Source organism: Atractosteus spatula, chromosome 2 (assembly GCF_055471065.1).
Source record: "Atractosteus spatula isolate fAtrSpa1 chromosome 2, fAtrSpa1.hap1, whole genome shotgun sequence".
NCBI classification, from domain to species: Eukaryota; Metazoa; Chordata; class Actinopteri; order Semionotiformes; family Lepisosteidae; genus Atractosteus; species Atractosteus spatula.
Window position 1 is genome coordinate 23,674,351 of NC_142707.1, and position 26,079 is coordinate 23,700,429.

At 39.0% G+C, this 26,079-nt stretch overlaps 1 protein-coding gene across 4 annotated transcripts in view; it reads left to right on the top strand.

Annotated features, from left to right (window-relative positions):
- nhsl1b (NHS-like 1b) overlaps positions 1-26,079 on the top strand; it is a 184,610-nt gene that overhangs the window by 139,334 nt on the left and 19,197 nt on the right. For all 4 annotated transcript variants that reach the window (XM_088938920.1, XM_088938929.1, XM_088938937.1 and 1 more), the window contains exons 2-3: positions 17,456-17,608; positions 25,025-25,146. In XM_088938920.1, the coding sequence (XP_088795046.1) occupies positions 17,456-17,608; positions 25,025-25,146 (275 nt within the window). The remainder of the gene's footprint in view (positions 1-17,455; positions 17,609-25,024; positions 25,147-26,079) is intronic.

Consider the following 26,079-nt stretch of genomic DNA (forward strand, 5'->3'; position numbering starts at 1 on the left):
TGGATTTCACCAGCATCTGGTGGCACCCTGTGTAATGGTGTGTGAATACCTTAGAGACGCAGACACTCAAAGTTTGCTGGCAGATTGAGAACTGCTGTAGTTTGTTAGCATTTTAGTCAGGTAAGATACAGTACTTATCTAGTGTAACTTATGTTTGAATAGTGTTGTGACTAGTTCGTTGCTGAATATAACTGACTTCTGTCCAAACTCATCTCTGATCAAATAGACCATTTAAACAAAGGTTTTATCATACTTTTATATTGTCACCAGTATGTGTCATTAAGTTATGTACATGACTCTGAGTAGTCCATCCTCCAGCACAGGACCAGATTGTTATGGTTTAATATTTAATTCACTGTGAGACAGTTGCAAAAAGTCTCACAATATGGAATATTATATTCTGAGAGGCATTACAAATGCTTTAAATGAGTATTGGAGCCAGTAACGTTTTTGATATTTAATAGCTTTCAGTTTCAAATTAATCCATACAATGATTTAAGCCTAGATGTTAATGTTCCAGTAATTTTTTTTTCTCAGTAAATGACTCAAAGGGGTTTCAAACTAACAAAAATGGGTACAGTAATTTAAGGCATAATAATGATAGCCTACACAACTCCACTCTCACTGATTGGAGATTCCAAGTGCTTAAATTATAATTTATTTTGTTTATGTGTGTATATATATGCAGTTTCACTTTCTAACTGTAAAGGTAGTGGGGTGAGAAATAGAAAAACCTGGGTAAATGACCAAATACTTGGTTACCAGCAATGTGGGGTTCTGCAATGTTGACAAGGTATAATCGCTAATCAGTAGTACTGAGTGATCATCACTCCATGTTGCAGCAATTCATACTAACTGGGAGAGGTGTCTTCCGTGAAGAATACCCCCATCCAGTGAACACCCATGGCTGCCCAATGCTTCAATGAGCATAACACTGCTGTTACCCATATGTCATGGCCCAGTCAAGCACATATGGAATACTCTGTAATGACATCTGATGTGATTTAGTTGGAGCAAGTTAATTGACTTTCTTTGTGAAAGAAAGGTGTCACATTCCACCTGCAGAATTTCAGGTGCTGGTACACTCTGTGTCATTCTGCATGCCTGTTGTGAGATAACACCCTGCTTTACATTGTTGGTTCCATTGTTTTAGCCACTACCTGTACATATATATATATATGAAACAAGGAAATTCATTAATTCCCTAACTGTTGAAGCAGGTACTGTATACTGTATACCCAGATCCCTAAACATTTCAGTTAATGTGTGAATTAACTCTGTATTTATACAGTATCTAGAGGTTACACAAATTTGCTGAATATATTGCAGGGTATTAAAAATGAAGAAATGCTTAATGTAGAGTGGTATAAATTGCAAGAATACTGTACATCATAATTCCATATTATTATAGAATGACTGAAAACACCAGTACAATGTTGAATCACAGAATCTAAATGTACAGTGTGAACAGCAGGGCCTGAATGGGATATTGGAGGGTTGTTCGAAATGATGTAGTACTGATGCCTATAGATAACATGTTCCACTAAAAAGTGGAACATTTGTATATATACAGAGATTACAAAACTGCAAATTTATTAACAATTCTTTTGAAACAATTCATTTAGTTCTATGGATACTGTTAAGCTATACTTTTTCAAATATTGTCTTGAACATTATACAGCACTGATCAGTCCTAGCAAAAAGGAACAGAGATTCTAGGTGAATTATCAGGTTTAAGACAAGAGCAAGTTCATGCCGATTAGTGTGCTAACTCCAGAGCTACAGGAGCAGATTGAAGGAGCTGTTCAGTGGTGGATTCTTCTCACAGCTGACACGCCAGCTGTCCATTAATCCTGTGTGAGGCTACAGTGTCAGATGCAATCAGAAAAATGCCCTGGACTGCTCTATTAAACATTAAGTACTGTACTCTCCGTCTTCACCGACATCTGGGATTTTGTGCTCGATGGAGGTCGGACAGAAGGTCAGCACTCTCGCGGCTGTGGTTAAGGTGATGGCTGACCTCCCAGCAGTCTGTTCCAGGGAATCAATGAGAATTCCACATGGGACTCCCAGCAGACTTCCACTTGCGCATTCCCTCAAATCACCTTCCCGGGAGCCCTCCTTTCACCATATTTTTACCTTACTGTCTCGCACAAATTTATGTGCTGTACATTAAGAAAAATAATCAAATGAGTTTAAAATGTCTGACTTGGAGCACAAATTGAGGCCTTCACAAAAATATAGAGATGATTAAATCCAGTTTAGTAAATCCCTGATGTATTAATTGAATTTTTATTTAGCAACTACACTCAAGGTTAAAATATATCTGTCAATGCCATGTTTCATTAAATTGCACGTATTTTCCTGAACTAAAGACAAGCTCTCTTAATATACCAGTAGTATTAACATGTGCTGCTAGAGCTGTGTAGTAGCTTTGCCACAGTGAATTACATTGCCAAGAACAACATTTAAAATATAGTGGCTGTATCAGGAATCTGTTAATTGTAAGAGCAGTTAAACAGCACTTTCCGTAAATTTGGTTGTACAGTTAATGCACTTTACTCCTATTTAAGTAAAAGCAAGTATTGCAAGTAAACAGTAACATTTCCACATGGAGAGATTTGATGTGTTCATGAAGTTCACTATTTTCCAGCTGAGTTTAAAGCCCAACAAGTTGATATTTGGTGACACATATCATACAAACGAAGGATCATGTTACAATAAGAATATAAGCAAGGTTGAGAGGAGGCCTTTTAGCTGATCTTTTTTTAGCAATGTAGTTAAGTGAATCTAAAGTTGCATCCAGCCGTTTCTTAAAAGATCCCAGAGTTTAGGCAACACCCGTCTGGGAAGGCTGTTGCAGAATCCCACAACGTTTTGTGTGATGAAGTCTCTTTTTATCTATTCTTTTAGTTTCTGATTGTGTTCTGTGTCCTGTGCCCTAAACAATGTGTGATACATATTCCTGGTTTAACCTTGTCTGTACCCTTCAAGATTATCTATACCTTCTTCAAAGCTTCCCTCAGTCTCCTTTATTTTATAATTAAGAGGTTTAGATCCTTTAACCTGCCCAAATACCTGAAACCAATAATCATTCTTATTTCTCTTCGTTTCACTATTTCTAAGGCTATAATACACTTTTTGTGGTTAAAAACCAAACCAAACACAATATTCTAGTGACAGTATGACAAATGAAATACCGTATTGTAAAGCTTGACCATAAGTTTCCTAACCTTAAATGTAACACTAGTCGGTTTACCAAGTATTCTGTTTGTTTTGAATGGTTTTCCCATATTGTCTTGATGAGGAGACTATAAAAGAATCTACATAAACACCCAGATCTTTTTGGGGTTCAGTTTCCTAAATCAGAATCACTGATGAGATATTATAGTGTTTGTTCCTACTACTTGTGTGGATCACTTTGCAATCATCCATGTTAAATTTCATTTTCCCAAAGTTTCTGCCCAATGAATTTGTTTAAATCTCTTTGTAAATATCATGTGCTGTGTCTTTGTTCTGGCATGCTGGATATACGTTTCTTTGTTTGCCACTCCCACTGTTTTTGCAATTAGTATTTATGTAGGAAATGAAACTCAGTTCATAGTTGCTTAACCATTAGGTATGCTTTTAACTTTCAACCTTTCTTCTTAGAGGTCAAGAAAATTGTTTGGATTTTATAGGTGTTCATTCTGAACTTAAGCCATACAGAAATAATTTTATCATTAATTAACTGATAGCTTAGATAAAGCAGATATTGCCAGGAGCAGAGACTGAAAAACATTTAGGACACTCAGTGCCTACAGCAACATGGTCATTCAACATGAACAAGTGTGGTTTGTGTTCTTATGCCAGTTTACATCTCTGTGCTCCTCTAGTAGTGTCTGTGCTCTTCAACAGCAATGAGCATGTTTTTGCAGCAAGTGTGGTACTCTTTATTTGTGCCCCACTACTTTGCTATAAACTTCCACTTGTCTTTCATTTGAAATTGGGCTATTTTCCTTATGTTGCACCTTGGGTGTGTGTTGTGACCTGCTGCTCTGTAATTATACTCTTCTCACACACTTTAAATGAAGATCTGTAAATCTTTTCTTTTAGCACAGAGCAAGCTTGGATAACACCAGGTTTGCTATATCACTTCCAAGTCACTTTACACAAAACTGTGTGTAATTACACATGTAGCAGCCCTTACTTCATTCACAGTGATTTGTATAATGGTCCACTACTTAGATAATTACACTAATGAGCTCCTGAGGAATACTTTGTGATGCTGCATACATTACAAAAACAACTTGCAGCTTTTTATTTGAGGTAGATCTGATTTTTTATTTATTTTATAAATGTGTTTAGAACATGTATATTAATCTGTGGGGCCTGAACTTGTACATACGGGTGAAGGATACAATAAAACCAAAACTAACTCTTTTTTAGGATTGCTAATCACATAACAATATTTTAAAACCTACTGTTCATCTTCATTGGTCTTTTTGTGAAGCATCTGTTCTTTGTATTTTGGTGTATATGTGCCGACAGGAGGGACCAAATCTCCACAATGTCATCCCTTCATGAATTTTGACGATTCATGTTTTTTAATCTGTCAATAAATGGCATGTCTTGCATTCCAGAAGTTATTCTGATTGCTCCTCTCTTCTCTTAACGCTTCACAGTGCAACATTGTACATTTGTGCAGTATAATACACGAACCAAGAACTAAATGCAGTCAACTGCACATTACATAGTTTTATTATTACCTTTCCTAGTCTGAATGATGTTTACGATTATTAAAGCTAACATTCCTTTAGATAATTCTGTTAGTAAAGCCGTTGCTCACAGCTCCACCTGATCTGCCGGGGAATGGAGCTGTTGGTGCCAAATGGCTGCCACATGTCACCCAGGTGGGAGCTGCATTTTCGTTGGTTGATACAGTGGGTCCCCTCCTATATGCTTTGGGATGAAAAGCTCTATACAAAATCAAGAAAGTTATAATCCTGTGGTGGTTTCTTCTGACTTTGTTCCTAATAGAAATGATAATCTATGCAAGAGGTTTACAAAAGAAGATTTAACCATAGTCTTTAAATCAAAGTCTAGTTTGTTACTGCCAGATACCCAGCCTTATGTGTCTACTTTTATACCTGTCCACCCACCATTTTTTAGCACTTTTTTAGCACTTAGAATACGTTACAATTCGCAGCTTGATTATCGTTTCCCATAGGGTAAGGATTTGCAGTCAGATACAATTGTTTCATCCATCCATTGTGAGATCATTGGCACAAAGTGATCTCTTACCAGTCATGGCCTCCTAATAATCCCCATCCATGAATTGGCTTCATCAGTCTGTTCTCCTCCCCACTGATAGCTGATATGAGGTGAGTGTACTGTACTTTGACGGCTATCACATCATCCAGGTGGGTGAAGCCTGGTTCTGCTGAGGTGGTGGAGGTGACTCTCAAATTACCTATTATTATCATTATCATTATTATTATTGTTGTTGTTGTTATTATTATCATCATCGTCGGCTATCGCATCATCCAGGTGGGTGATGCCTGGTTCTGCTGTGGTGGTTGAGGTGACTCTAAGATTACCTATTATTATCATTATCATCATTATTATTATTGTTGTTGTTGTTATTATCATCATCATCAATATCAGTATCATCATCATCTTCCATGATCACCGGTATCAATCAATTCTCCAAATGTTAGCAGTGTTTTTGAAAATGGTCCACATTTTTATAAGATTATAAATATCTACTTGATGGAAGCACAAGACTCCTTCAGGCTACCCTCCAGGCCAGTGGTTTATTAAAAACAGCTGCTGTAAACCAGAGCTTTGATTTGCTTGAGCATCCTTGTAATGCAGAGGTGGTTTAAATCTCATGAATTCACCCACAGGGGGGGGGTTGATCTTGAAGACCTTGGACCCCTGCGCTCTCACTGTCCACTTTAAACCACCAAGTGAATAACAAAGCAGCTACAGGAACTGCTGTGGCAATTGAAGAATAATAGAAGAGAGTATTCTGACCTGCTGTGCTTTTGTAAAGTATGCTGTAGGTGAGCATAGCTATGCATCTGGGAGGAAATTTGCAAGTAGCGGAAATTTTGTCTTTAGCTATTCCTGAAGTACTCCTGTTGTGCAGCTTTAAAGGAGGAATTTTAAAGCATTATTGTTTTTGCAGTGGTATGAAACAATCTGTGTTTAAACAGACAAAACACACCATCTTTTCTTACCCCAAATACAGATATTTTATAGAATATACAATCAATTGCGATAAAAGAACTTTGTTGTTTATTTTATCTTACACATAAAATATGAACCATATTCCTCCACTTGTTTTTTTCACATGCAATTCAATAAAACAAAAGCCTCTTTAATGTTCACTTACAGAGCTGAGCTTCATTACTGGTCCCACATCTAATAAATCCATTCTGCTACTGGTCCTGAAGAACATCTCTTTACACTCGTATTGCTGGCTCATTACTTTTTTGGGCAGCTCTCCGCATAGTGAATTCAGCACGTTGGCACAAGGGAGTATGGTAAATTTAACATTTTCCTCAGCCGCACAATGAAACTGCATTACCACAACCTGGTTACTAACAGCTGCCTGCTTCCTACGATGATCATTCACAGCAAAAACAACAATGTGCTTATGGGGAAGTGTCCAAACTGCACTTTACACTTAAGAACATAAGCAAGGTTACGAACGAGAGGAGGCCATTCAGCCAGTCTAACCAATTTAGCAGTTAGTAGTTAATTAATCCAAGGATTTCTTCCTACCCTTTTTGGAAAGAAGCCAGTGTATTGGTTTCACCACCATGAGTGGATAGTCTGTTCCAAACCCTTTGAGTAAAGAAGTGCCTCCTGTTCTTGATTTTAAATTTCAACTACATGCCCTAGCATTTTGTTGGCCTTTTAAATTATTTTCCAACTTTATCTAGAATATGTAAATGATGTGTCAACATAAACACCCATGTATTTTCCATAAATAGCCTCTTCAAGCTTCGTAATTCCTATTGATTTATAATTATAATATATGTTTTTACTCCCCGCATGTGGTATCACCTGTATACATTAAACTTTATCTGCCAGGTGTTCGCCCAGTTGTGAATGTTATCTAAATCTTTTTTAATTTCATTTGCCTAGTTGATGGAGGTTGAAAATATTCTCTATCTCCGGCATTATTCCTACACTCTAAATGTTTTATTTGGTTCATAATTAATGCAAGCTCCACCTCTCTTGTAAGCCTTTGCTTTCAACATACTTGATGCCCCCTCAGCTATTTACTAGTTTTTTTGTTTTGTTTCTGTTTTTTGTCCACTACCAGTCGGTACCTTCATCTGTGTGTACCAGCGAGGTTTCAGACTCAGTGAGTGACTTCATCCACTGCTAGTGGCTATAGGACGTGATACATCGAACTCCACAATACTTGCTATTGGTACCATGCTTTTCTGTGGGGCCTCTTATTTTTCCAGAGGTTTTGTTCTGCCTTTGTCTGGCAAAACTAAAGGCTCCCAGACTGCTGCAGAATGGCTTTGTGTGCAGGCATCCCGGTGACCAGCCCAAGCGGCACAATGGAACAGGTCATTCAGAAAGCTGCGAAGAGCTGGCTCTGGGGGGAAGCCGACAGGATCTTGAAATCACAGTGAATCCCTTCAAGCTAAACTCCCCCAGTTCTCTCCCTTTTCAGCCAGAGCTTACTGACCTTGTGGCTCCCATCCTATAAATATTCTTAATCATGTTTCTCATAAGTTTAAGTCTCTGAAAAAATCAGTCTTTGTGTTTAATACCTTTTGCTCACTTCTGGGCAATATTAAACCCCTTAGAGAATAAAGAAGCTGTATGACTCTTTTTTTAGAAGCAGCACAACCTTTTTAAAGGTCCATTTTGAAAGTAAGTCATGTTCGAGAGTTGGAAAATACAATTGCTAACTAGGATTTGTTATTTTAATTTGTTTTTTTACCAAGAGGATCATATATTAAAAATTGTGAGTTAATAAAACATAAATGTAAACAAGTACTGTATTTGTTCAGCCACAACTTCTAAAGTCAAATGGGGCGGGGGATAATTTTACAAGCCTTCTGTTTTGGAGAATTAGGAGAATGATTAGCTGTAGTTTATGTATCAAAGTTTAGTTTTCACTCGATGATATAAAAGGAAACTGTGCTAAAGTTTTTTTTTTCCTAGCAAACAGCTGTGAATAAATTTTAAAGCAAACAAAATTAGAAATTCCTACCATTACAGCCCTTTTTTTATACAGACTTTTGCCCGTTCACTGGGGGAGGGGAAGTCTTTCATACCCGCGAACCCCAGTAGCTCTGTTTTGACATTACTGGCATTGAAGACAGGTTTGTTTTCTGGCGTGGGAATCCTGCTCTGCACTCAGAAGCCATTAAGAACTCTTGTAAAAAAGATTCTAAAGAAAACATAAATATGTTTTCTTTTTAAAAGGCTACTTGTTCTCCCTACAGGGTGCATGAGCACACCCAACCGCTATTACATGTGTCAACTTCTGAGGAACGGCACACACACAAAGGTACTTCTCCCTAGAATTAACACTCGCTCAGCAGGCACTTGGTGTTTTAAGTTCTGTAGAAAAACAAATATTTAACAAGTCTGAATCCTGTTTGGTACACTCTCTGCATCCTTGTGCTCAGAGCTACTTTGTAATTTCTGCATGCCTTCGCAACAGTACGCCTTGTTTTACAATGCCATTCATGTCGTGATTCAATCACTGAAAACTCCTAATAGCAAAAGAAGTCAGCAACCATTGTCTAAATTGAGATCAGTTATTGTTTTTGTTGTCAGAGGAGAAGGAATATTGCGCGTAGCAGTGTAGCACTCAGGAGTGGAAATGTGGCTTAGACTCTCTTGTGAAGGCAAAATTGTGTTTTTTGAAGTGTGTGAATTTATAAAGCAGTATCTGTTACATTGTGAGTGTAAAACTGATGAAGTCAGAACGAATAAAGTACCTAGAGTCTAGGGACAAGTCCAGATGCTGAGAGGTAATGATTTAATCTTTTCATGTATTTATAAAGTGTTTTTTTTATAAATATTATCTCTGATACAATATTATACACAATGTAAAACTGCATTGGTCAATAAGTAGATTCGAAATAAATATATATAGATACTTTATTAATCCCATAGGGGAGAATAATATGCTATTATTTAAAGGATTAATAGAGGACGTGGAATATAATATATTAGAATATACAGTATACAAGTTAGTTCAGATGGGTAGCTGCATCAGCACTCGTAGGATACAAAGGATCAAGTAATAGGTTTATCCCATGCTGAAAAGAGAAGAAAGAAAACATAACATTTCGGCCGTGGAGCCTTCTTCAGGCTTCTTCTCTTTTCAGCATGGAATAAACCTATTACGTGTTCCTTTGCAGTATATAAGCTAGATCATGTTTCTTTTGTTATAATGGTTTTGATTTTTAAAAGATACATCAGTGTGAATTACCTTACTGCTCACAAAGCGCAGAAAAATACATAATTTAAAACAAGAGTATGACCAGATTTAAGATTATGAATCATAATTTGATCATTAAATAATTTGCTTTCTTCCATTTAGTTTATTAAAGCTCTTGAACGCTGAACCCAGATGATTAGAAATCTGTGTTTTTCAAACTGCAAAGTACCGGTGCTGTGCAACAGCCATTGCAAAGTGTGAGCTTTGACAGACAGAGTGAAGAAGTGTGAAAAGGCTCATTATTAAAACAGAATGCTGTGCTTCTGGAAGGTCTTGCCATAAAAAAGTGTCCCTGCAGAAGTGTCGGTGTCACTGGATCGTAGTGTTGTCTTGCATATCGTTTGCAATGCATCTTTTTATAACTGTTTCTTAATTATGAAATCAAATTGAAGTTGTGAGCGGAGCTCTGCCTTGAACAAGGACAGTCGACATTCCTTTGGTTTATTTATTAATCAGAGATGTTCAGCCCCTCCTGTAAGATCTTTGTCTACAAAGGTTTGTGAACTCCTTTTCCCTTGATCACATCTGAAAGATTTAATCACCCCCACCCACCCCCACCTCTTTTAATGACAGATAGAGATGTTGACAAGCCCATTAGAGTAGGAAAACAATGTATTTATAATTAGAGCTGTCTGTGTGTGCATGTATTATCTCTGCAGCCCCTGCTTTCACTGTAATCGTGTCTGATGGCAGGAAACTGGAGCAAGCCAGGGCAAGGCAAAACGCTTGCTTTTTCAAGATCTGATGAGGCTTGTTGCTCACGTTCAAAGGGGAACACAGAAATCGGTCTGGAAGGACTTTACCTTGCAAATGTGTTGGCAGGATTAAGAAGCCATAGAAAAGCCTCTCTCTTGCACCCATATCTGTAAAGAAACTATGAGCTGCTTAAATGAGCCAGACAGGAGGGAGGTGTAAACTGTTAATCTCCCCATGAAATTCAGGGATCATTTGCAACCCCATTGAAGTCCTATTGTAAGCTGTCTTTTAGCCTTGAAAGAAAGGCACCAGAGGAGCATAGCAGGAGGAAGGGTTGACAGTGGTTGTAGGCTGGACAATGGGTAAATTGTAGGCAATCTATTCTCTGCTGGCAGAGCTATTGTGCTTATGAAGCACCGGAGAGTAAACTTAACAGACACTCTCTTGCCTTTGCAACAGACAAAACCAAGGCATATCTTTTGTGTTAAAAACAGGGCAGTAGAAGAACCTCATACAGGTTGAGTCCAGTCCCAGAATACATGGGAACAGACCCTTTTAAAACCACAAACCCCCAACAGCAGGTCTTAGTTGTTGTGAACTGCAGGCAGCCCACTGCCACGCTCAGGGGTGTGCGGGAGGGGGGTTGTACTTGTAGCTCATTGTGCTGTGAGGCAGAAGCTGGCTGTTTCGGGATCATGTTGCTCCCTTCATTTGAATTGCTGGTGGGGTTCTGAGCATCGTGTGATCAGAACTGCTGTAGCATCGCTTTGCCCTGTTGAGCTGCTGCAGTGCACAGGGTTGTGCAGCGGGACAAACTTTTGCCTGGTTTTAGAGGGATAAATCGGAATAATGGTGTTTATAGGAACAACGCTGAAATCTGTGATTAAGTACTTCAAGAAGAAAGGTAAGCTGCCTAGATCTTTTTTTTAAAGCTGTAACCAGACCACTTCTCTTCAAGGTTAATTCTAAAGATGGGTGAGTCTGACAAAAATTTTGTTTTGCTGCAGAAATCTTTTAAAATCCGCATTTGCCAAACTATTTTAGATCAAATGTAAGACTTCTCAAATCTCTCTTTTAGAACTGCACTGCAGTTTTTAATGTAATGTGTAGAACTGCCTGCAAAGACTTAGGATTAAGTTATTGGTATTATGAATCACAGGGGGTCGAAGACTCATCACAGAATGACTCTTGTTTTCTGTTGTTTTTTTTGTTGGCAGGAGCCAGTTTGCCTGCATGCATGCATGCATACATAACCTGAGTTCCTGTTTTATTCTTTTTTTTTCTTCATCACATTTTGGATTGCTTTCTAGCTGAGTAAGAGGCCACCACACCTCATTTGCTGTAATTCAGCTGAGCAATCCACCTTCTGAAAAACTCTTCTCCACAAATAACTTCTTAGCCTATGTGCCTAGAGTGCCAATTCATACTGAGCGTGAAATTGCCTCTTTTGATGCCGATGCTGTTTCTCTAAGAAAGTCCATCTGACTTTCAGATGCTGCCAGAAAACACAAAAGCATGTCTAGGGGATCCAGATACTGAGGTGACCAGTGCCACTACAGTTGTAGTGAATTATGTATTTTTAGTTTTTTTAGAACAATAAGCTGTCATTTTTTGGTCATATTTGGGTTCATATCAAATGTAGTTACAGCATAGAGAGGTGATTTGGGCTCCCGAATTCCAGCTGGAACAATGTAGGTTCCACTCCCTGGTGTGGGCATTGCCGTAATACTCTTAAACAAGATATTTTTCTGTGCCTTTGCTCCAGTCCACCCAGATGGGTGCCCCACATCACTGGGGGTAGCTCTGCGATGGACTAGCGTCTCACCCAGGCATCTCAGTCTGCTTAACACTACAGAAATTGAGCAGAAATCCTCAGGTCTATTCAGACAATGTCTAGTGCAGACATTTTGACCACCAAAATGAAGCTATAGTACTAGGAAATATTCTCTTAGTTTCTGAAACAAGCTATCAGGAAGTGATATTTGCCTTTGTGTTTTTCATGTTCATTTACATGAACATGTAACATTATGAATTACAATCTTACAGACTGATTGTAATTCATAATGATCTTTACCATGTGGATAACATGCTGCAATATGTATATTTATAAGTTTAGTGTTTTTAGTAGTTTTGTATTATTCTCTGATTTCATTGGCTTTTAAAATAATGTAATGATTGGGAAAAATGGTTTGAAACTGGATTTTTTTTCTGATGGTCATATCAAACCTCTTAAATGCCTGCTATATCCTCCTTAGTTCAGCACCGATTACTGTTTGATCTGGTAGGATAGTGTTCCAAAGAGCCTGGGGTGAATTGTTGGGAGCTTTGTTTACAGAGACAGATTAGAGTTGTTCAAACACAGCAGAGCCTAGAATAAATGTTACAAGGCCTGTTTTATTAGCCCAGCTGAGGCTTTGAATTTAAGGTTTGTACCATGGGCAGGGGAGTCTGGCAGAAATAAAGAGAATCTGAAACACAGGATGTGTACATTTCTCTTTAGGCTTTGGATGCTTTATTTACTTTGGACAATTATGTTTTTGTGAGTTTTGGTATATATAGGATCTGTATTTTAAGGCACATTTCTTATAGCACTATGCTGTAGCTCCCAGGTTAATAATCACTGTCTGTTATACTTTATTCTAAGTTTAGCATATGGCCCAATTAGAAAGTAAAAATAAACAAAAGCGTGTAATATCACCAGGAGAGAAGATTTACCTCATCTACTATGATTGCAACTACTCCCACTACTTTTGGACTTTTGGGTCCTGGGTTCGATACCTGGGGAGAGGGGTGCTTCTGTTTAGAGTCTGCACGGTCTATCTGTGTTGGCATGGGTTTTTTCTGGGTACTCTGGTTTCCACCCAACTTCCAAAGACAAAGCTGACCAGATGAATTTGGTGTCTCTAAATAATTCTGGTCTGCTTCTGTATGTGACCTGGGTATAATCCCTGGCAGTGTATGCTTCAGGGATAGGATCCAAACTGTTGTGACCCTTATCAAGAACAAGCAGCTTTCTGATAATGGGTGATTTATTATAGTAACATGTTGCAGACATGTGAATTTATTCTATCCTGGAACTAGGTTGAATAATGAACTGAGGTTGCAGTATACAGCAGGAGTGAATGTAGGATCTGTCTAATAATAGTCACTGAATTTTCAAATAGGTTTTTTACAAGCTGCATTCCATCATCCTGATAGCTACTCTGCATGTGCAATGGGTAGAAATGCAGTAATTTCCTTTGCAAGCTTACAGATTGTAAGCCTCTTAATATGTTTACTTAAGCAAGATGTTTTCCCATTAGTACAATTTGTATATTTTGCTCCCCCACACTGAATTAATACATGGTCTTTTTACCATGACATACTATGAATTTGGGTTATTGCAGAATTAAAAATGTCAGAGCTTTTTAATTGAAGCCCTTTAGCCCAAATCCAGAGACTAGAGTTGAAAAGCACTTTTGTTCTGATCCATTGTTTCTTTCTTTTTCTTTTCATCCCTCACTTGAATGTGCCCTCAAAGCCCACATATGGCTATAGCTCAGAGGCCTGAGCCTCTCTCACGTGCTTGCTGGATAGCTCAGAGGCCTGAACCTCTCTCACATGCTTGCTGAAAGCTGATTCTTTTAGTTTTAGGAGCGAATGGAGTTTGTCGCAATTCATCACCGTTTAATAGACACAGAACTTTTGACTTTCAAGTCGAGCTTGAAGGTGCTGGAATCAAGGTAGAATTTATTTTCACAGAAAACTATTCTTTGGGCTGGAGAGATGCTTAATGGTGGGAAACCACAGAGTAGTTGGTGCTTTTAAGTCTCATCGACACAAAATGTACAATGTCTTACTGAAGCTTAACACACATCATTGCAATGCTTTACACTTACAATACCTTACTATAATAGCTTACTTATGTACAGTACTAGTATTGCAGTAGTATGCGTAGCTATGTTAAGCTTAAGACAAAAGGCATGTACTTACTGTACATCACCAAGCTGACTGTGACCATTATTTCCCAATATCCAGTTTACTGGGCTGTTTTTGGTGCCTGTGAAAGCTTCTGAGGACCCTTGTTTTCTTTTTAATAATAATAATAATAATAATAATAATAATAATAATTGCTTACACTTATATAGCGCTTTTTCTGGACACTCAACTCAAAGCACTTTACAGGTAATGGGGACTCCCCTCCACCACCACCAATGTGCAGCATCCACCTGGATGATGCAACGGCAGCCATAGTGTGCCAGAACGCTCACCACACATCAGCTATCAGTGGGGAGGAGAGCAGAGTAATGAAGCCAATTCATAGATTCTTTTTAGCCATTGCAGTACAAGAGTGGGAACAGTGAAATAAGTGAATTAACAGCTGGCGGCTCTGAAGTTAGAAGGGGGAAGGGTGATGGAATACAACTACGATTGTTGATTACCAGTTTTTTCCAAAAAAGAAATTAGACCTACAGTCCAGGTACCTTCTCAGTGAGTGCAGGTTCAACACCATTCAGAAACTGAATGGTAAGGGTTTGTTGGTGAAGTTACAGTAAGTGTGCCATGTTTTTTGCTGAGCCTGCCAGGAGCCCAATACAAGGTCTAAGAATCATGCAGAATAATCTGACTTGCTTAGAAAGCAAAACTCACAGCACAGGTGTCTGTAGAGGAGAGATCTGCAGCTCATAATTTCCAGTTTCACCAAGGGGTGGGACTGAGTAGTAGTTGTTTCCCTGCTCCAGCGATGTCCCATTCTGAGGCCAGGTGGCTAAATAAATGAGCACTATATCTTTGTTAGCCACTATCGATCACGTGACTGGAGTGTATCATATACAGATATTTGTTAGAACACATTGCAAACTTCCACATCCATTACATTTTTTAATGTGACTCCCATGGCGTAAAATAACTATGAAGCACGACAAATAACATCAAACAAAGCTGAACTGAAATAGCCTGGCCTCATGCAGGGCCTGACACAGATACACACACAGAGGACTGATATTTTAAGGAAGTGAACTTTCACAGTTTTCCATCTCACATTGTCCTAATGCAGAAATGTTTGCTTTCGTTACTATTGCTTTATTGTTATTTGTTATTAATTTATTTTAATTTCTTTGACTGATACTTTTCTTCAAAACATAACAACGTCAAAAGGGTTACAAACAAGTGGAAGTTATTTGGTCTGTCTAACCTGTTTGATAGTTTGTAGCTAATTGATTCAAAGTTTTCTGCAAGCCATTTTGTGAAAGAAGCCAGGGTTGACTTGGCATCTTGTTCCATAATCCCACAACCCTTTGGGTAAAGAAGTTTTGTTTTTTGTTTTAAATGTGCTTTTATGTAGGTTCAGCTGGTGTTCTCTGGCTCACGTTTCAGTGTTCTTTCTATAGAAAGGGTTGACTTTGTCAATGTCTATGATGGTTTTGAATACTTGTATGAGGTCCCCTCATAGTTGTCTTTGTTCAGAAATAGAAAGGTTCAGTTCCTTTAGCCTGTATTGTAGTACAATTCATTAAATCACACAATGCATGTGATATTTTTTCACCCTGTTGTTTTTGCACCATAACCGGCCAGGTGTCTGCCCAGTCTTGAGTTTTATTTAAAACTTTTTAAGTTTTATTTGTTGATTCTGCAGTTTGCTCATCCTCCTTATTTGATATCATTTGAAAACTAAACTAACTATTCTGGAATCTAGATCATTGATATAAATTAAGAGTAGCAGTGTCCTATGGCACTCTGCTAATTACATCACCCCAATCTAAGCATTGACCCTTGTCTGTACTTGGTTTTCTATTCATTATCAATTCTCAATCCAAACACTTGCTTTTCCTTGAATGCCTCCTGCCTTTAATCTGAGAATTTCTTTTAGGAACTTCACGAAAAGCTTTCTGAAAATCTAAATGCAACATATCATACGGTCTGTGTGCATCCTTTACTATTGTTGTTCACGAATCCTAACAAGTTGGTGAGGCAAGACCTACCTTTTCTAAACCCATGCTGACTTTTAGAGGCCTACTAGAAGGCCCTGGGGAATTATTAATCATGAGCTCTTCTACTCAAGTACCTGAAACAATTCTGTCTCTTCTGTGCAAATAAGATTCAATACAGTGCTTTGACTTCCTGAGGCAAGTTCTTGATTTCTTAGTGAACATCTGAGTGAAGTATTCACTTGGTACATCAGCCAGGACACCAGAAGTAAGAAACATACTCTTATACAAAGTGTCTGGGATCATTAATAGTCCACAAACACTGTTATCAACTATATATTCCAACCTCAATGATGCGCCAGTATGGTAAGGGAGGTCAAAAATTGTATGGACATCTCCAGCAGTTTAGGTAAAAGAGTTGTGTCTTACCATTGGAATCTGGTACATGGAACAAGCCTTTGAAATACCCTTTTGGTAGAATCTACAGAAAAATGTTACATTTTTCAGAGATGTCCAGGAGTAATGGTCGAAATGTATAGTCTCTTTTAGAAGTGATAATCTCATTGTTCTTTACTTGATTACATTGCTATCTTTCAGCAATTCCTTATAACTTGATTTTATGGCAATTACAAAACAACCGGTGCTGTTTTTTTTTAAATCCGCTTTTTGTATTCTGCTTAAATGTACAGCTAGCATGAAAATAAAGCTAGGAGAGTCCTGTTCAGACAGGTTGTAACTTGTGCAACAGGTTATGCTGCCTAAAGCATGTGTTTAGTCAGAAGACGTATTTCTATCGAACAGGTGTTTTGACGAAGATGTTGTAATGTTGTAATACTTGAAAGATCATTCAGTCAGTAGCTGGCCTTGTAAAAGGAAAAATAACTTGGAATAGAACCTTTTTTGTCACTTGTTTATTGAGGACGCAAACACAGGTAGTAACGTTTAATTTGTATAACCAAAAAGAAATAGGAATAAAGGTGTCTAATGTATATCTCTGTTTTAGTTTAAACATGTAATCATATGTCTGGTGAGGCAAATGAGATGATCAGAAGGCTTTCTCATTCCATTCTGATTGAATAGCTTCTATTTTATTTGCTGTCTTTGATAAGAGAAGAAGCACACATTTAAAATTCTCCCCAGTTTTTTGTCTTTATTTAGCCTAACTGTGATAGGCTTAAAGAAGGCATTTTATGTAGCATTTTAAATAATTGTACAGGTATCCTATTTTTTTCCACTCTTTATTTTTATCTAGCTGCTCAAAAGATTTAGCATGTCCTGTATTTCTTGTATTCCTTTGTTCAAATGAAGAGCTCTTTCTCACTGTCAGTGCCCTTGCATTGTTTCGCTGGGTCTTGTGTAACGGAAGACTGTTAATTCCTTTCAGCTGTATCGAATCTGGATGACGAGAGCAAGTGGACAGTCCACTACACAGCTCCCTGGCACCAGCAGGAGAACGTCTTCCTGCCTAGCAACCGGCCGGCCTGTGTGGAGGATCTGCATCGCCAAGCCAAGGTCAACCTGAAGACTGTGCTGAGAGGTGAGGCACTAGGGGCTGAGAGAGTGGAATGGGGCTTTGTCATTCCATGATTATCGGTTTATCAGTTCTTTTAATATAAAAAGTCACCACTGGGTGGAGATGTACTTATGACATATGGGATAATTCATGAGGTTTTTGTGATTGATTGTGAACAGTTTCTTTGTATAAAAGCATTAGCAAAATGAATGAATAGTGTGCTGTTTGTCTGAGAAGTTAAAGAAATTAAAATTAAGATTTAAACCCAGTGACTTAAACATGAATGCTAAATCAAATTCAGGCATTACCTCTTTCGGTGGTATAGAAACTTTCTACAAGAGGTTTTATTGCTGGGGTTATGCTATTACGGTTCAGTGCAAGTCATATCCAGTTTACAAAGTGCTCATCTGAGTGCTCATAGCTTTCCTGCCCCTCTCCCTAGTTCCCTGTGATACCTGAGACCCTCTGATGAAAGAGCGAGGGTACCTCTTCCTGGAACTGGAGAGTTTGTGTAATTAGAGAAACCATCAAAGAGACATAGCAGAAGCTTTTTTATGGTTGTGGGAGACTACACTGGTAGTCCAGTTTCAAGGTCATGTGACTTCAGGATGGCCATGGGAGGATGGATACTGGACCAGTCCACAAGGACTCTTATCAGTAAGGTGACCTGCCTTTGTGCTGCATTGATAAAAAAGCAACCTGATCCTAGTATTGATTCACCTTTCCCTAGGTTTCCCAGCTGGGACCTCACACTTAGTATTCCATCTTTCACCCTGGTTAGGCAGAAGCCGAGTCGCTAGATTTGCTTCTGCTTAAAGCTTGATAAAATTTTAATGCTGCTAGCCTATCACCACACCAGGAGATTAGCAGGTGGTCTGTATGACCACCTTGTTTATTTGATGCCTGTGTGTTTCCCAGTAACACAGCAGGTGTCCTCTGTGCTTGTTCATGCATGATACTGGTAGCTGGCTCATTCTCTCCCATCTTTCCTTACAGCAAAGGTTTTGCAGAACATCTCAGTGCTGTTGACCAAATTGTGGACTATTGAAAATAATAATAATAATTGCTTACACTTATATAGTGCTTTTCTGGACACTCCACTCAAAGCACTTTACAGGTAATGGAGAGTCCCCTCCACCACCACCACTGTGCAGCATCCACCTGGATGATGCAACGGCAGCCATAGTGTGCCAGAACGCTCACCACACATCAGCTATCAGTGGGGAGGAGAGCAGAGTAATGAAGCCAATTCATAGATGGAGATTATTAGGAAGCCATGATTCGTAAGGGCCACCCCTACTCTTTTCGAGAAACGCCCTGGGATTTTTAATGACCACAGAGAGTCAGGACCTCGGTTTTATGTCTCATCCAAAGGACAGCGCCTGTTTACAGTATAGTGTCCCCGTCAGGTCCCACATGGACTGCAGGGTGAGCGCCCCTTGCTGGCCCTACTAACACCTCTTCCATCAGCAACCTTAGTTTTTCCCAGGAGGTCTCCCATCCAGGTCCTGACCAGGCTCACACCTGCTTAACTTCCGTGGGTTCCCAGTTGTGAGTTGCAGAGTGATATGGTTGCAAAATGCTATTTGCCATTCATATGTTCCAACATTCAAGTGAATTTGAACAATCTGCTCTCTCACTGCAATCCTGAATGAAGATGCCTATACCTTCATTTTGTGTTTTAGATCCAGACAGTATCTGTATTAAGTACCTGCAGGGTAGTACACTGTATGTACACTTAAAATATAACACACATGTGACACATCATTAGATGTAATTTCTGAGAACATGAGTTACCTTCTACTGAACAAAACAGAAGTGATACATGAGTAAAAATAAGAAACACAGGGACTGCAACTTTGGATTTTCAATCAAGCACAGTAGTAAGCAGTGTTGTCTGGCCGCTGTGTAGTTAAGGGTGTTGCACTTGTGAAAGATTTTCAATATGCTGCTGAGCAAAATATCAGTGTCAAAGGGCTGGAACAAGAGGGACACAGAGGCAGTCAGCTGCTCAATATTTGTGTGTTCCAAATAAATCAATATTTAATCAGAGTGGCCTGCTCCCATGGGAAGCACACGAGTGAGTATTCTTTGAAACCCGTGAGGCAAAAAAATACAGATCTGTTCCTATTAGTCCACAAGCCAAACTGTGCAAGGGAGAATGGTAAGAAATGGACCGGAGCCCAGGACTGGCGTGTCAGTGTACCCTACTGTAGGAAGGGCAGCATATCATGGTATCTGGGAGTGAGGCAAGGGAAAACATGGCAGACCAGCTGTCTTGTGTCATGCAGCAAGAATGAAGAGTTCTCTTCTCTTCATTTGCATCTCATTTCCTTTGCGGGATAAGGTTGCTCTGTCGACATGATACACGTAACTTGAACCAAATGACCTTAATTAATTTTGTTGAGTCTTTTCTTTATGGAGCCTGAATTGAAGTATTAACGCAGTGCAATGCAGGTTTTAGCTGTAGGGCTGTAGCTCACTGATACCTATTTTTTAGGCTGTATTCATTGTTTTTTATACCTGTGAGAATTAAATATAGAATTGTGGAAAAGATACTTTGAAAGTAGGTCATGGGTAACTTATTTTTGTTACTGTATGTGCAGAATATCTGTTTTCTAGCACTTTTAGAGGAACTAGGAAATAGCAGCATTCTGTACAACATTCAAATTTTGCAACTAGGCTGATTTCAGTTCTTTTAAATATTTTTAATGCTATTGTTTCAGTGCAACTGGAACTAAGTCTGAATTTCTGAATAAATATACTGTTTGTTGTGCTTGCTAGTCTAAGCCTCAGTGATTCAGAGTTAGATTACAGTAAAGTTTTCAGCACGGTGATGAAACTTGTTAACATTTTAGTCCCTCACAGCCCTTTGCTGGGCCCTGGAGTTATCTGTGTTTCCCATATTGAGCTTGAATCTCTTCACAAGATGGCCTTCTGCCTGGATTTACCCAGAATCCGGGAAAGAGTATTTTTTTACTGCATAAGAACAAATGCTCCAAGGCTTTTGAAACAGATGTGTTATGTTATTATCTTGTCATATTTTAAGATTTGTTTCATTTAGTTAGAAGAGCCTCTGTCTGCTTTTGTAAATTCTGTAATTTATTTAGATAGGTATACTGAAAAAATGGTTTTCTATATACGTGTAGCACATACCACATGTGATCTGTATGAAATGGAGTGCAGTGAATGAAGGTAATTACCACAGCGGTTAGGCTTTATGAAAAAGAACAAATGAGCTCTTTGACGGAAATTTAATTAGTAAATGTGATTGTTGCTTCATCATCTGAAATGAATTGAGCTGTCACTGTAAAAATCTAAGTCAGATTCCTGAATCAGACTGAAAAATATCACTTTGGTGCTCAGAGAGCTATGAAATGTGAAACCCATGAAAATCACACATATCAATAATAATGACATATAAACCTCTCAGATTAAATTTCCTATTGACAGGCTTCTAAACCTAAGTTCTCCCTTTCAGTTTAAGGGTGACATCAGGAATCGTGGTTATGAACTTGGTAGTGCCTTACTGATAAGAGTCTTATGTCTCTACAACAGGAATAACATTCCTTAAAACCTCATTTCAAACAAGGTTAGATTTCAGAGCAGCTGGAGAGGAGGGTTTTCAGTTGGGTTTCAGAACTGTAATTTACTGCAGAAGCCTGGAAATTAAATTTTTGTCAAATGACAGTCTATTAAACAATTGTTAAACATTGTCTTTAATCATTCGACAGGCACAGGAAACAGGCTCGTCTTATGCTGCCAGTGGCTGCAAAATTTGCAATAATAATAATAAGCGGCACTGAAATAGTATTTAATAAAGCTTTAAGTATGAATAATTTAAAGACAATTCTGCTGTAATAAATAGTGATCATTTAAATCAATTTCTACTTGCAAGAAATTCTGTATTATAGTATATGGAGAGGGTATATTTACTGTTATTTTTAGTTGCAAGTGATCTTATAAACACTTTGATCAATCCAAATTAAAAGGCCTGTTTAATTCATGATCCAATTCTCCTTCTATAGCCTCTTTAGCTACAGTAGATGCATTAAGAATAGTAAGCTTCTTAAGGGGGGTTGGTGGGTTTCTGCCTTAAAGCATTTCAGAGCAGACTGTTTTTATACCATTACCTCAGGTTGACATATTTCCAGAAAGCACATCTGCCCCTTTCATGAGCTGTTGTAGATGCTCTGTTTCTCCAACGATGAGTCGTGATCGCGAGCAACATCCAGCTTTGTTTGGGGACTGTGGGTAATCTCTCCAGTCACTTATGTGTTTCATTGGCTCCAGACTGTAACACAAACAACCCTTTTGACCCTGTACTGTGTGACATTTGGGTCTCTGTTTGGATTTAGCAACAAGGATACACTTGTTACAAATGTGCCTTTTTTCTGCATCTGCATCCTACGTTCCTTGGAGGATGTGAGAAACTGCTCTGTGAAAAAAGTAGCATACAAGCTCAAGAATCTCCTGTTGCCGTAATTCCAGTAAGCTTCTAGCCACAAAACATGCAGCTGCTTCCTCATGGCGCAAATTCACAACAGCGTGCCATATGTTTGAGTGAATTCCTAAAGGTGTTAGCTCTTAAGAAGAGAAGTGAGGATCTGTTTGCTTTGCATAATGGGGATAGCAGTGACTCATCGTGGTGGTACAGAGGAATGTTTGTACCCTTGGAAGAAACAGAACTGTGATAACAGCATTTTAGCAAAACTGGGGGAAGAGGAAGGAAAGTGGCAGTTATTCCTCCTTTCTCATTGTAGTTGGAGTTTGTACCTCATACAGAAAGACACTCTTTGCAGAACATGCTTTTGAGTTCCCCACGCTAAGGCTTTTTACAAGATCGCAAGCCCATTCTATGTGACATTACTGCTCCTTCTCGAGCTTCCATGTCAGCGATCAAACACACAGGAATACCACGTGCTCTGTACAGCTTTCCTTACTGTGTTTTCTTTCTCTTTTAATTACTTTACATCCATGAGAACAACTTCCTTAGTTCAGATTTAATATTCTACACTTAGTGCTTTTCTGGACACTCCACTCAATCGCTTTACAGACTACACTCCACCACCACCAGTGTGCAGCCCCCACCTAGATGATGCGATACTGGCAGCCCACACCCACCACACATCAGATATCAGTGGGGACGAGAACAGAGTATTGAAGCCACTTGATGGTTAGGGATTATTAGGAGGCAGTGATTGATAAAGGCCAGGATAAAGTTTGGCCAGGATACTGGGGTAACACCCCTACTTTTTTCGAGAAATGCCCATGAAATGACCATGGAAAGTCAAGACCTTGGTTTTACGTCTCAGCCGAAGAATTGCACCTTTATAATAGCATAGTGTCCCCATCACTATACTGGCACATTAGGCCTCACACAGACCGCAAGGTGAGCACTCACTACTGGTCCCACTAACCACTCTTCCAGCAGCAACATTAGCTTTCCCAGGAGGTCTCCCATCCAGGTACTGACCAGGCTCACACATGCTTAGCTCCATTGGGTTGGCAGTTGTGAGTTCCAGGGTGATATGACTGCTGGTGAACTTGCTTCCCTATTACTTGCTTCACACATATTACTTTTAAAATGGTGCTTTGAGCTTAACTTCTTGGCAAGCTTTTAGATGTTGCTTTACCATATATCAATTTGAATGCTCGTAAATGCTCCCTAGCCATTTTTGTGTTTTCTAGATTGTGCTTCTGCTAGTTGGGTTCACTAGACTTGCTGTTTCCACAATGAACTATCAGTGTTCAAATCCGTTGTTAAGTAGTTTTTCAAGGCAGCACCAAGCCTCTTAGCTCTGAGCAAAAGTGAGTTTGGTTTCCAGTTGATTTTCAGCCCTAATATAGGATCCCTCAGCTGTGTCCACCTCACCTCTTCCTGACATGGAGTCACCCCAAACAGGTTCTTCAGACAGACACTTCAGCTGCCTGCCTGCCACACACCCCATTGTCTTCATTCCCGGTACAAAGAGAAAGAACTCTCTTTCAGCAACATGACTCCTCTCCCCAACACTGTGCATCCCTGCATTGACTTTGCCATATGCCCAGCGGTTGCCCAGAGCACTAAAGTAATGCTGCTCTGGACTGACAGCTACTGCTGTCCCGTGTGTCTAGCCAAGAGACTGTGCCAGTGAGCAAGGTGCCGCAGTTCTATCAGAGAATGAGCGTTGTTCCGTCTAAGCTGTGGTTGGTATGGCTTCTTCAGAAGTAAGTTCAAGTATTTCAAATTCTCCAGATTTTTGTTACTTTTTTCCTAAGGTATTTGTCGGTTCAAACTCTGGGGATTACTCATTCCCCTCTTTGCATTTCTTTTGCCTAGGGAGGAGCACACCTGATAACAAAAACAGAATGCCAGGTTTTGCATATTTTCACTTGTTGGAGTTGTTCTACTCTATGTACTGTACATTGGCGCCAGTGACATCATGTGTCTGATTCACATGCCACAACTGCTGACAACATGCCACGACTTTGCCTCCTGCATATTTCGAAATCCTTCCGAACTGGCCCCGAAGAGTGGGAACGATAATGGATAGCACGCAAAACAAAACTGCTATCTAGTGTATTTATTGGGGGGGGGGTGAGGCATAACATTGAGCAGTTATGTATCTTTACAAAATCAGGTGCCCCTCCGGATGTTTTGTACTGCCTGATGTGGAACATAACTGCAGCATGTGCAGTTTATGTATGGTTACCTTGGATGGCTGGTTGTGGCAGTAAATATGTAACTAATAATAAACTCAAGATCTCATGAAATCAGCTTTGCATGTTGACCACAGTCTACATCTGTTATAGCCACAATTCACTCACAGTAACCAAATTAATGCTTACTGTCAAGCAATAAGATAAAATGTGCTTAATGCTTACTTCTCTTTCAATTACATTTCATAAGCTACCGCGTTCAGTAGCTATTGCTGCAATTTACATGAGGAAACTCCCATTTATTTTTAGAGCATGGCATATCTCTGTATATGGTTGTACATTTTGTTCTTCTTCATTTTGTTTGTATGTCTAATTCTTTGTCATCCAAACATCTTGACTGTGGAGGGATGAACTGTATGTCTTAAGAGTATCAAAAGTGGGTTTTAGTGTCAAGATATCTCCTGGGTCTAGCTACCTTTGGCATTAATTTACTTCTGTTTGAACAGACATACTGTTTACCACTCATTAATCTGAGTTAGCTGACCTGATGCATGAGGTTAGTAGTCAGCTGTTCCTTTAATTCCTTTTTGTTTAAAAGCTGCAGTTCAAACCCACATAAAAAAGTCTGAGAAAAAATGTTCCTGGAGAGCTAGAAATATTTTAAACCTCCAGGAACTCTGTTTCTTCACAGGGGAAAAAGCCTTTGGTATACTTCCGCCAAACACGGTGTGACCCATAAAGTGAAAAAAATTCCCTCCAATAACTAGACCTGGTGCTGCGTTCTCTTTTGTCTTCCAGAATGTGACAAGTTAAGGAAGGATGGATTCCGCAGTTCCCAGTACTACTCCCAGGGTCCTACTTTCTCCAGTTCCAACCTGTCCGACAGCAGTTTGCCTGACCATGAGGACGCCGACAAAAAGGTAAAACTCTGCCAGGGCCGCACCACACATGACTCATGTAATACTCATGTAAGCGCAGTCCTCTGGGATCTGTTTTAGATATCACACGCTGTGTACTGCGCCCTTTTCAGAATGTGATTCAGAAGATTCTTTACCAGCAAGGAGAGGGACATTTAACATGAGTAAGTGAGATGCTGTACTGTAAGAACATAACAGTGTTAACGAACGAAAGCAGACTGCTTGGCTCATAGTCCTTATTTGGTTTTTAATAGCAAAGCATGATTGCCTAATGCCAAGTCTTTCAGCTAGGACTCAGACACATCACAGCCTGGCAGACATCTGCCTCCTGCCTTGGCTTCAATATACTTATCAAAATGTGTGAATGTTCAAAACCCATGACATGGTCTAATTTTATGAAAGATTGTCTAAGAAAATAACAAAGAGCTTGTTGCTTTCCAGTTGCAAGTTTTGATTTTAGTTGAATAATGGTTTATTTACAGTTTAATTATTCTCCCACCAATTGCATTATACCCAGTTATCAAGAAATATCTAGTCCAGTTTTATGATTTTTCTTATATTTTGTGTAATTTGAGGCCTTCCCTATTGATATAAGACATACATGAGTTCAGGTTGGTATATAATGGTGAATTAAAGTTTGTAAAAAACTAAATTGAAATCCTAGTTTCTTAAAGAAAACACTCTCTACAGTTGTAGAGTGTATTTCACATGATCTGCAGCATTGGATGAAATAAGTTTGGTTCTGTAAAGTAACATGAATTGAGTTTAATTAAATGGATCGCTAATGATTTGTTAAGCTAATGATTTGAAATTGTGATAAGCAAGTTAAGTAATGATAATCTTTGACCTGAAGAAACATTACATTTAAAATGAAAATATTTTGTTTCATTTTGTCAGCAAGTTATAACTGCTAGGACTACACTGCCCTCTAGGGGT